The sequence below is a fragment of the Mesoplodon bidens genome, assembly GCF_964165515.1.
Source record: "Mesoplodon bidens genome assembly, chromosome: X".
In the NCBI taxonomy this organism is placed as follows: domain Eukaryota; kingdom Metazoa; phylum Chordata; class Mammalia; order Artiodactyla; family Ziphiidae; genus Mesoplodon; species Mesoplodon bidens.
In genome coordinates this window covers 24,271,911-24,284,463 of record NC_138163.1, presented here as the reverse complement: position 1 = coordinate 24,284,463, position 12,553 = coordinate 24,271,911, and the positions used below count along the sequence as shown (strand labels likewise).

The following is a 12,553-nucleotide window of genomic DNA, read 5'->3' as shown; positions in this document are numbered from 1 at the left end:
GCACCTGGGAAGATGATGAAAGAAGGGCAGCCACAGCACATGCAACTGTTTCTTTTCAACAACCATTGACTGAGCTGGTACTTGGCACCAGGCATTGGTTATAGGCTCAGCCTGCTCTCCAGGAGTTTACGTTCCAACAGCAGCGAAGCCAAAGCACAAGTCAACCTATAACAAGGGGGCCAGCGCTGATATTCTGTAGCAGAGAAAGATGTAGAAAGGGCTCTGGGGGTCTTAGTGTTGGTGTGTGTCAAAGAAACGCAATAAAAATACCCACCCCAGCATAATGCAGGGTTTACTTTCCCCTAGGAAGTGAAGAAGAGAGGCTTCAGGCTAAGGGCTTGGAATTTGGTTGAATCTGAATAAACTCGTAAATCCGCCAGATGGTTATTTTTTTTTATTGGGGTATAGTTGATTTACCATGCTGTGTTCGTTTCAGGTGTACAACAAAGTGAATCAGTCATACATATACATATATCTAGTCTTTTTTAGATTCTTTCCCCAAATAGGCCATTATAGAGTATTGAGTTCCCTGTGCTATACAGTAGGTTCTTATTAGTTATCTATTTTATATATACTAGTGTGTATATGTCAATCCCAATCTCCCAATTTACCCCTCCCCCCCGGTTATTTTTTGTATATTGTCACTTTTGTAGTTTATAATGAAGACATGGATGTTGTCCCACTGGAGCACTGGGTGACTAAGACTATTTGTGCTTCCTTAGCATTTTTTGGAAAACTGTTTCAATAGTATTCACCTTGGAGGGTTTTTTTTTTTTTTTGGTAAATTTGTAATTTGTATTTGGGATACTTTGTAATTTTTAACATAACCTCTTTCCTGATTATAAAAGCAAAGCACACTCATTGTAAAAAGTTAGGGGAAAATTGTAAAGAAGATTTTTAAATGTCATCTTAAAATACTGTCTGTGGGGCTTCCCTGGTGGCGCAGTGGTTGAGAATCTGCCTGCCAATGCAGGGGACACGGGTTCGAGCCCTGGTCTGGGAAGATCCCACATGCCGCGGAGCAAGTAGGCCCGTGAGCCACAACTACTGAGCCTGCGCGTCTGGAGCCTGTGCTCCGCAACAAGAGAGGCCGCGATGGTGAGAGGCCCGCGCACCGTGATGAAGAGTGGCCCCCGCTTGCCACAACTAGAGAAAGCCCTCACACAGAAATGAAGACCCAACACAGCCCTAAATAAATAAATAAATAAATAAATTTAAAAAAAAAAATACTGTCTGTGAAGACATAGAGAACAGACTTGTGGTTGCCAAAGGGGGGAGGGGGGATGGGAGAGGGATGGACTGGGAGTTTGGGGTTAGTAGATGGAAACTATTACACATAGAATGGATAAACAACAAGGTCCTACTGTATAGCACAGGGAACTATATTCAGTATCCTGGGATAAACCATAATGGAAAAGAGTAGGAAAATGAACATTTATATGTATAATTGAGTCACTTTGCTGTACAGCAGAAATGAACACAGCATTGTAAATCAACTATACTTCAAAGAAATAAACAAACAAACAAAGAAATAAATAAACACTGTGAACTGGGGCATATCACAGTCCATATACATTTATAATATATCATATACATAATACATAAATATTTATTTATATGTTTATAATTAAATATCTTGATTATATTTATTATATAAATAAATATATATGTTTGTTTATATATATTTAAGTATATAAATAAGGACTGTGATATGCCCCAGTTCACACATATATGGTTGTGTATATATATAGCTCCTAATAGGAAATCTTGTATTTCTTCACCAAAGAATAGTCTAAACAAGCAATCAACTCCATGCATGTGATCCAGTGGGCTGAAAGTGCTATATTATGACTTGGAATTGACTTCAACAAAAACTGTGAATGAGGCAAAGTTTGTTTCCAGGTAATAATCTCATCCCCACCTAATGCGAGGCAGAATTCTTAGATGGTCCCCATGATCTCCCCTGCGTGATGTTATGTCCTGTGTAATCTTCTCTCCTTGAATGAGTGTGGGTAAGACCTGTGACTTGCTTTTAGTCAATAGAATATGGCGAAGGTGACGGATGGCACTCTCATGATTAAGTTACATCATATAAGACTCCATCTTAGAAGACTGCAGTGAGTGATTTTCCTGCTGGCCCTGAAGAAGCAAACAATCATACTGTGAACAACCTATGGGAGGGAGGTAAGTGCATGTGGACCCGAGGGTGGCCTCCACCAAGCAGACAGCCACAAGGAAATGAATTCTGCCAACATCCATTCAGGATTCAGCTTCACCTTGGAATCTGATTCTCTCCCAGTCACGCCTCCAGATGAAAACACAGCCTGGCTGACACCTTGATTGCGGTCTTGTGAGACTGAGCAGAGAATCCAGCTACACCATGCCCAGACCCCTGACTCATGGCAACTGTGAGATAACAAATGTGTCTTTTTCATCCTTATTTCCCCATTAATTCCCACCAGCTGTATACCAGATGGGTCTGAATTGTGCTATGCATGTTAGTATCTCTGGCTGAATTTTTGTCCCCATCATTCCTTTCAATCCAGAATCCCTCCCTTCCTGCTAAGTGCCTCATCTAGGAAACCTTCTGAACTTCGAGACCACTGGAGCATTGCTTCCACTGCATTTTTCTTTTTTTTTTGCCACACCACGCGGCTTGTGGGGTTTTAGTTCCCTGACCAGGGATCGAACCTGGGCCCTCGGCAGTGGGAGCATGGACTCCTAACCACTGGACCGCCAGGAAATTCCCCCATTGCACTTTTTATTTGCATCACTTGTTTGTCCCTGATTCATACATTGCTATATAGCCTCTTCTGAAATCTTATTTTTATGAAAATGTTATTGAATATGGATTTTATATATATTACAAGGAACATATCAAATGAAGTTGTAAACTCACTGAAGTTCAGGATTCCACGCTGTGCACAGCATACTGCTGGGAATACACACTTCCATATTTAAAATTCGAGTTACATGAAGCAGTCAGCCAAGCGTGGTTGGCCACTCATTGAGACTCTCCATAGAGCCAGACCTGAGAACATCCCTCAATGTTGTCATCTCCCTGAGATGCACTTTCCTTTACTGAAAGTTGAACATAATGCCACCTACCACAATTATTTCAAAGCCTAAATGAGACTAACGTGGGTGGCTGACACTTCATAGGTGCTCAGTAAATGTGAGATGAATCAGAATCCAGGATGGCAAATGTTCCATGTGTAAAGGCTGCGCAGACACAACAGTGGGTGGAATTATCACAGGCAGGGCAATACTTCAAAGTGCTCAATGAAACTGAAGAAGCTTGTGCACACAAAAGGCCAGTTTAGGTAACTGTGTTTAAGTTTTAGTTTCCTTTCTCAGTAGATATACGCTGAATGCAAGGCCAGTGACCGACTTACAAACACTGATCAAGCGTGGGGAGGGATCTGAAGGAATGCAAGTAGGTCTTGCCAGGAAAGAAGTTTGCTGCTTCTGAAATGTTTTGGTCTTAGCCACTGGCAGGATTGATCGATTGCAGTTAGCAAAGAGTCTTCTGTACAGCCTGTCCAAGCATCTGTTTCTGTACCTCTGCACAACTGTTGCCCAAATTCACTCTTCCTTTCGAATTATCATCTTTGAAGAGCAAGAGAAAAGTCCATCCAAACCACCCTAAGTATCCTAACAGCTTCCAAGTCCTTTACAGGAGGGTCCTTAACATTTCCCCTTACCCCCTGCCTGGGTTCAAACTTCAACTCCCAGGGTTCGCCCAAGTCCCTCCCCTTGCCCTGTCATCTAATGAATATGCAAATAACATATAATTGGCAGCCAATGGCGTGGGTTCTGGTCACATGGTGCCCGTGGTAGGTGAGCGGACAGAAGTTGTGTGTCGGTGAACAGAGACAGCTCTCAGTGTGGGGCGAGCGCTTCAGTGAGCTTGGACCAATGCTCGGGCAATAGTCCCTGCGGCGGCAGCGGCGGCGGCGGCAGTAGTGGTGGCAGAAGAGAGGAAGGGGGAGGGCCCCGAGGGCTACACACGCTCACACTTTCAAGTTCCCTTGGAGGGAGAAGAGGTGGGGCTGCAGAAAGAGGAGGCCAGGAGCAGTTCCATCTGTCCCGTCCCGTCTCCCCCTCTTACTCTTGCTCCCTGCACCCTGGCTCTGCGAGAGTTGAGGGTTCGGGTGGCAGTACGCGGCAGTGAGGGCAAGAGGGCCAGGAGAGTGGGGACCGGAGCCAGGGGTGCGGGGGAAGATGCCCATCCTGCTGTTCCTCATAGACACGTCCGCCTCTATGAACCAGCGCACTGACCTGGGCACCTCCTATTTGGACATTGCCAAAGGCGCTGTGGAGTTATTCTTGAAGGTAAAGGGAGGGGAGGGGAGAGCTGGGGAGAGTTCCCTAGGGATGGGGTGGTGGTGGATTTAGGTGCTTCTGTAACGTTGGTATCGCCCCCTCCTCCCCCCTTCCCTTCGCGGCCCCCTCCGTCATCCCTCGTCCCGCAGCTGCGCGCCCGGGACCCGGCCAGCCGCGGAGACAGGTACATGCTGGTCACCTACGACGAACCCCCGTACTGCATCAAGGTAAAGGGGCCATCCAGGGGGTGGGCCGGGCGGGAAGCGGGAGCCGGTCGGCCTGAGCAGCTGAGCCCCCCTGCCCCCGCCCGAGGCGGTCCTGCGTCGCCCGGCGGGGCGGGAGGGGCGAGGTGGGGGCGAGGGCGGGGGTGAGTGGCGCCTCTGCGGCTTCTGAGGAGCCGCGGCGCCGGGGGTCGGGGAGGGGGCCGGGGGAAGGGCGGCCCCGGGGAGAAAGCGCAGGAGAGCCGGGCCGGTGGCGGCGAAGAGCGCAGCCGCCTCGGAAGATGGCGGACATTTTGCTTTTGTATGAGCCGGAGAGGGAGACCGAGGGCGCTGCTGAGATGGAAAGGAGGGAGGGGAGGGAGGAGAGGGGAAGGAGGGCCCGAGACCCGGAGGGAGGCTGCGGGCGGGCCCGCCCCTTCGGGGCGCACCGCGCGCGGTGGAGGCCGAGGGGCCGGACGGAGCCGGCGACTCCGCCCCGAGGTGCTGCGGGTTCGCGCGCGGGTTTTCCTGGAGCCCTGGCTCCGCCCCCGGCCCCTCCTTCCCCCCCTCCTCCCTTCCTTCGCCGCTTCTCCTCCCCCTCTTGCTCCCGCTCCCCTCCCCTTCCTGCTGAGAGCGTGGCAGAGCCGGCCGCCGGCCTTCAAAGATTAGACTACTGCTTTTGCGCTTCTGTGGTCTCTAACCCACCCCCACCCAATGGAAAATCAGTCCACGGAGCCAGCCTCCCAACCCCCAGGCCCGGAGAAACTCTTTTCACTTCTTCTCCGGCATCGGTCCGGTTAAGCCCGGCTCTGTTACCTTAGCTACTGTTAGTGTTTCATTGGCGATTCCACCCAAGCCGCGACAGGGTGGGGCGGGGAGATGCAGAGTCTGAACCCGCGGGGACAGAGCTTTTTAGGGACCTGGCCTACCTATTGACATCATAAATTAGGTTTGTGTTCGTCACGTAGGGATTTGTCCAGGGAAAAGAAAGGAAGGAAGGGGAGGACTCTCTGAGCGCGGTTACAATAGTCAAATGCGATGACTCGATCCACAGGGATCTGACCTACAGGAGAGAAGTAGGGAGCACTTCACCTCCCTACCCTTGTCCTAATGGTGAGGAGATAAAGAACTGCTTTGCCTGCAGTGGCCCGATAAAATAGAACTCAGACTATTAAAACAACCTGCATAAGAGTCCTGCTTGCATATTGAAAATTTTTAAATACATCACCATAATCCTTGACGTCTTTCGCTAGATACCCTCTTTTTCTCAGAATTCTCTTAACAGGGTCGGGGAGGCACTGGATGTGTTGTAATCCGTTTTAGCCGAGTGAGGTGTTTGAAAGAATGGAACCTACCAAACTGAATAGTTGGCTATAGAGAGCGTTCCTTCAGAAATAAAACCAGAGAGGCTTTACTTTTGTGACTCGTAGCTTCGGTTAACAGTTTGATTAGTAGGTTCCCCTGAAAACCGGTCTGGTTTTGATGCTTTGTTTTCCGTTTTTGATTTATCTATTTAGAAACATGGAGCAAGTAGACATCTTTAAGAATGCCATAAGCTTTTTAAACATGTCAGTTTCCTACAAGGGTGTGACCATTTTTTCCACATAGAAAAGCAGATGTTTGTCCATCCTAAGTATGAACGTCTACACCCTTTGAGTACTAATACAGATAAGAACCCACCGTTTGTAGTGTGGCCATTTGAAATCCTCCTTAATTTGAAGTAGTTAAAAGGATAAACTACACAGCAGTGTGCCTTTTTTTGTCTTGAAAGGAATAACTTATTTAACATTTTCCTGAATGCCAAGACTCATAGTTTAAACGTGATTTTTGATCTATAAAACTTTTAGGGCAATATTTACAGAATCTTTGGAAAAGAAAAAGTCTGGCCCCCTTCTTAACAACCATCATTACAGCGTTTTACCTAGCATTGTAACCATAGTGTACATATTACTTTGAGTTCTGCCTTTTCCACCTATTTTGTCCTATGAATTATTCCCGGTTGCCACATAGTCTTCATACTTAAAATTTTTACTGGCTATGTAACGTATCCATGGTATTTTAGAGGCTCCAGATAGTTCTGTGAACAGAGGGGAAAAGTTGAATTTTGTTTTTAGTGGAAATTTCATCTGTCAGCTCTTTTTATCTTGCCATCTTCTACACTACATTTTTTCCTAAAGTAAAAAACCTTCTTCCAGGTTGACTTTGCTCTTTCTCTTCTTATGCAGGGCAGGTATGGGAAGATACTTGGTATAATACTTTCAATTGCTAATCATGAGTTATCTTCTTTAGTCTTTAGGCGTCTCTAAAGTTATTCAGGTTCTTTCATTTTAATCTTACATGATAACTACATGTGCTAGGGAATGGTTAATGATCTTAACGATGTTCTTGTCATTTTGCTGGCTATACCTGAATTTCTAATGATACGCCATATTTTGGTAGCAGTTTCTTTCTGTGAGTCCCTTTCAGTCACTCCCTGATGCCCACCCCCATCCCTCCCCTCAGCATGTGGTAGCTATTTGTTCTTTTGCTTTTAGGATCTAGCCATTTTGGAAGGTCTGAAATTTTAGAACATTTGGTGAATTTTTCTTAAAATTTAGTCTAATCTTTCACTTGCTAATAGCTGGGAGCCATAAATGTCTGTTTTCTGTCACACCGATTATCAAATAGGTCTTTATTTGACTGTCAGCAGGCATCTTAGTTGCTACTTAAAACTGCACTCTACGCTAGGAGCCTGAGGTCCTTTCAGCAAAGTGATGTTAGATAGGGTTTTATTTGTTAACTTGTTTTTCTGCAGAATAACGTGAAGTGTATTTTTGAATTTCTCTACAGTTGGAGGGCCATTGTTTATCTCTTGTCAAAGTAACTGCCTACTTATTTCTCAGGTCTTGGTTATATCCAACACTAAACACTGCAAAAGCGATTTTTTTTTTCCTAGTAGAAGATTCAGTTCTGCTGGTGGTGTAACAGGCGTGAGTTGTGCATTTGGTTGGAAGGTTTTTTTTCCTAATAGGCGTGGAACTATTCCCAGTATATCCACTTACAGGCTCTGACAATAAATCTTGTTGTGAAAAGTTACTGTGACTGGAATTCTTCACTAAAGTATACTGTTGAGCATGTGAATATAGTATTTCACCCAGGACTTAGTAGCTTCTTACTGCATACCCCTTAGGACATGGCTATGTGCTCTTTTAAAATTAGTCATACCTGTTACTTGCAGTCAGCTGGGCATGGACGGAATTAAGTTTGATTTGGGGAACCATATAAAAAGCACATGAAATGCAAGTATTTTGTGCTACATCTGTTTCAAGTGTTGCTTTGTAGACAGGTTTTATACATAGTGTCACAAATGTTAACACTACATTTATACAATGGTATCTTTAGTGTACACAGCTGGGATGAAGCCTTTTAATATTTTAAAATTTCCAGTGTATCCTTATAAGACTACTACATGGTTTTAAGAAGTGGGGTGGGTTTTATTTTTTTCTTTTTCTTTTTTTGGTATAATAGTTCTTAATAGTTTTGGCTGAGGTTCTGCTGTCTTGTATGTTTTGTTTTGCTATGAGTCATAATTTCCTTTTATTCAGTGAATAGCAGAGGTAAGCTTGTCGCTACTACTAACTGAGCAAATTGAGGGCACCAAGAAGAAAGTGAGCCGTGAGACTGGAGTAGATAATAAGTATTCAAAATGGTTTGATGTTTGAAGCTACTTTCTTAAAGTGATTTCTTTTTTATTGTAGGAAATGCTTTTTTCTAAACATAAAACTGAGTCATTTTTCTAGAAATAGCTGAAACACATGTATAAATCATGTACAGACTTTTTTTTTAATAAATAGGGAGAGTTGTTTCAAAGAAATATCCCAAGTCTGTAATTTGAAACAGAGAGCATTTGAAAAAGTGCAATTTTCCCTTGAGTGTTGCTTTTTCACATCCTGTAGCCAGCCTTGCTTACTGGTATCTGTGTGCCTTCATTAACATGTATCAGCAAAAGGCAGTATTTTGGCTTACAGATCTAAGAAGTAAAGCTATGTTCTTTAAATGATCTGTGTTCCAAGCATTTAGTGGTATTTTTAACTAAGGCTTAACTTTTTCATATGCCCATGAGTATATTTTATGGGGCTTATTTGGAAAAGGAGTGACTTTTAGGGGAGCCCTTCATTGTGGTTGGAAGCTAAGGAAGTGGTTTTGGGTGAAACAGTGGCAACGTGGCCGGTGAGAACAACCGGAGGCAATGGAAGGTGCATTGAAACCTCAAAATGCCACAAAAGTGGGGCATTGACTTTTATAATTAGTTGTTCCTCCCCTGATCTTGCTTCCTTTTCATCTTCCTCATTGGCCATTTGAAGCGTGTGATGATAGTTATTTTGAAATGAAAAAGGGGGAAAGAAATCATCAACAAAATGAAAAGGCAGCCTGCTGAATGGGAGAAAATCTTGTCAAATTATATACCTGATAAGGTGTTAACATCCAAAATATGTAAAGAACTCATATAACTCAGTAGCAAAAAAACTAAACAATCTGATTAAAAAATGGGCAGAGAATCTGAATAGACATTTTTCAAGGAAGATATACAGATGGACAGCAGGTACATGAAAAGATGCTTAACATCACTAATCATCAGGGAAATGTAAATAAAACCACAATAATATCACCACAGGCCTGTTAGAATAGCTATTAACAAAAACACAGGTAACAAGTGTTGGAAAGGATATGGAGAAAAGGGAACCCTCCTCCACTGTTGGTGGGAATGTAAATTGGTGCAGCCACTATGGAAAACAGTATGGAGATTCCTCAAAAAATTAAAGATAGAACTAACGTATGATCCAGCAACTCCACTTCTGGGTACTTATCTGAAGAAAATGAAAGCATTAACTTGAAAAGATATATGTACCCCCGTGTTCATTGCAGCTTATTTATAATAACCAATGTATGAAAACAACCTAAATATCCACTGATGTATGAATAAAGAAAATGTGATATATACATACAATGGAATATTATTCAGCCATAAAAAAGGAAGGAAATCTTGCTATTTGTGCCAACACGGATGGACCTTGAGGGCATTATGTCAAGGGAAATAAGTCAGACAGAGAAAGACAAATACCACGTGATCTCACTTAAATGTGGAATCTAAAACAAAACAAAATAAAAACAAAAACAAAACAAGCTCATAGATACAGAGAACAGATTGGTGGTTGCCAGAGGCAGGGGGTGGAGGGTGGGCAAAGTGGGTGAAGGGTGGCAAAAGGTACAAACTTCCAGGTATAAAATAAATAAGTCATGGGATGTAATGTACAGCATGGTGACCATAGTTAACACTGCTGTGTTGTATATTTGAAAGCTGCTAAGAGAGTAGATCTTAAAAGTTCTCATAAGAAAAAAGAAAAAATGTTGTAATTTTGTGTGACAGTGGATATTAACTAGCTTTTCTGTGGTGATCATTTTGCACTATATACAAATATCAAATCATTATGTTGAACACCTGAAACGAATACAATGTTATATATCAATTAAACATACATGCATACATACATAAAAAGTACATGCTTCCAGACTTCTATCCAACCTGTGAATTAAATATAATTTACTGGAAAGAATTTTAAAAATGAGGTACTCTGCCTGATAGCTCTTTTTCTTTATATAAGAGTAGAAGGAGGAATTAGAACTTTAGTGAAAGCTTATACAGAGAACCCTCCATCGGTCATGTGTATACTACTATGTTTATCTGCACTTTGTTTGTTGTTTTGTTTTGCAGCGAATAAAATATTTCTTGTTAAAAAAAAAAAAAGAAAGAAAAGGGGAGATTTTGGGGTAGAAGACTAGATGCCTGGTCAAGGGAGTTAGTGCTACTTTCACATTAAGTACCAGCTGGGAGATGACTAGGGGGTGCTGAGACAATTATGGAGTCCTGTCTGTTCTGTATCCTAAACCTGTCTGTATCCATTCATTCTTATTTGCTCCTCCCTTGTTTCAACTTTCATCTGGACCATTGTTTCAGCAGCCACTCAGTTGGTCTCCCTCCTTCTGGTCTTGCTTGCCACTGATTCTTCACCCTCATCGCCACTAGATTGCTGATTCTTAAAGTAAATTCAAAAGTCATTCCCCTATTAAAAATTCTTCAGGGACTCCCCATTATATTTCAGAATAAAATCCAAACTCCTTAAGCTGGTTTTGCCAACAGTGTCTCCCCACACTCTTCAGAGTCACTTCTCCAGACTCACTCTGCCTCTTGCTTCTGTGCCATTGCATATGTTGTTCCCTCTGCCTGGGACACACTGGTTGGCCTAACATGCCTCACCTCTTCATTCAACATTCTCAAAAGTCATCCTGCCCCTCTGCCCACCCCTACTCCAAATAGTGTAACAACTTCCACTATGATCCCTTAACCCTCTGTCTAGAACTTAACCCAGAAAATGCTTCTTGCTTCTTCCTGTAATCCCTTCCTCCCCTGAAGGCAGCCGTTGGTCTGACTTTTACCACCATTGTGGTGATATGACCAAAATGGTGTTTCTGGCAGATAAGTCTGACATTGGATTGCTACTATAGCAATCTAGCCTTTCATATACCATATGTTCATTCAGCACCCTCTGTGGACTGTACTATACTATACTTGGGGCCGAAGGTGACACCAAGAAAGACTTGGCCCAAGGGGAAATAGGAATAGTAAAAGATACGGTCCTAGTCCTTGCAAGGGTCTTGAGAATAGTCATTGGAAAAAGGTGACTGGAGAATGTGGATTAAGATACGGGAGATGTCAAGAACAGTGGACTCTTAACCAACAGATTGCAGGTGAGGGAGGGAGAATTGACAGGACCCAGTGATGATTCAGTTTATCCAGTCAAGATTGCAACTAGTTAAGACTGGATCGCAAAAGGGCTTCGAAACCTACGAGCTAGAGTTTGTACATTTCTCCTGGAATGAAGAGCTATGAGGTGGATTTGAAGACAAATAGGGTAAGGCTTGTTGTCTGTGTGCTTGCATGGTTATTATGCAGAAGCGTACATTGAGGTGGGCTGGAGAGATGAGAGGTGGGGGAGATCTAAAATATGTAGTTGAAATTGCCTAGTTTTGCATTAGTGCTGGCCACTTGAGAGCTTTTGACTTTGAGGTTAGGATGGGGGTAGGAAGGGTGGCAGAAGGGCAGGGCACACATAAGGAAACAGCAAATATTGTCCTTTTCAGTTTGCCTTTGCTTCAGAAATATAACTAGAACTGTTCAGAAGACAGGGTTCTCAGTTTCACGGAGTGTTCCAAAATGGCAGCTGTTCCACATCTCAGGGAGAAATGTGCTTTCCAGAGAAGGGCAGGATTGAAGGACCCTCTGAATGTGGGGAGGAGGGGACAGGGATGAAGAAGGGAAGCAACTAGCTTAATTTAAGTACTTAAATGAAAAACTCTTTGTAAACATGGCTGTCAGTTCCCTTTTACCAAGAGTGTAGATGAGAGATCCAGGCAGTCTCTTTGTGTGCCTATTGGAAGGTTGGAACATGCTATCTCCTGGATACAGTGTTCTAAATGGTGATTAGGTTCCCAGACCTTCCTCCCCAGGAAAGCCTATTTAACCCTTAATGCCACTTAGCCATAGAACTATTGTGTTTGCTATTGTTTCTACTGGGAAATGGAGTTGGGTTTCCAAGGTGCTTTGTTAAAAACACATCCTTTCCCCCCCCTTCTTCCTCACAACTCCAGGTGGACTAGTGGTCCCAGAGAGGGGTGGGGACACTATAAGAGTTCCATCAAAGAGGGTGAAGGGGGGCTTCCCTGGTGGCGCAGTGGTTGAGAGTCCGCCTGCCAATGCAGGGGACGCGGGTTTGTGCCCTGGTCTGGGAGGATCCCACATGCCGCGGAGCGGCTGGACCCGTGAGCCATGGCTACTGAGCCTGCGCATCCGGAGCCTGTGCTCCGCAACGGGAGAGGCCACAGCAGTGAGAGGCCCGTGTACCGCAAAAAAAAAAAAAAAAAAAAAGAGGGTGAAGGGCTGAGGTGTCCGTGAGGGTAGGCATGGCTCTTCAAAATATACCAGTCATTCA

General features: G+C 43.9%; 1 protein-coding gene across 6 annotated transcripts in view; it reads left to right on the top strand.

The window, feature by feature from the left end:
- Positions 1-3,872: 3,872 nt before the first annotated feature.
- Positions 3,873-12,553, top strand: part of LOC308608751 (integrator complex subunit 6-like) — a 50,297-nt gene continuing 41,616 nt past the window's right edge. For 5 of the 6 annotated variants that reach the window (XM_081222051.1, XM_081222053.1, XM_081222050.1 and 2 more), the window contains exons 1-2: positions 3,873-4,335; positions 4,476-4,553. In XM_081222051.1, the coding sequence (XP_081078177.1) occupies positions 4,225-4,335; positions 4,476-4,553 (189 nt within the window). In that variant the 5' untranslated portion in view covers positions 3,873-4,224. The remainder of the gene's footprint in view (positions 4,336-4,475; positions 4,554-12,553) is intronic. The other variant, XM_081222049.1, reaches the window with a different exon arrangement.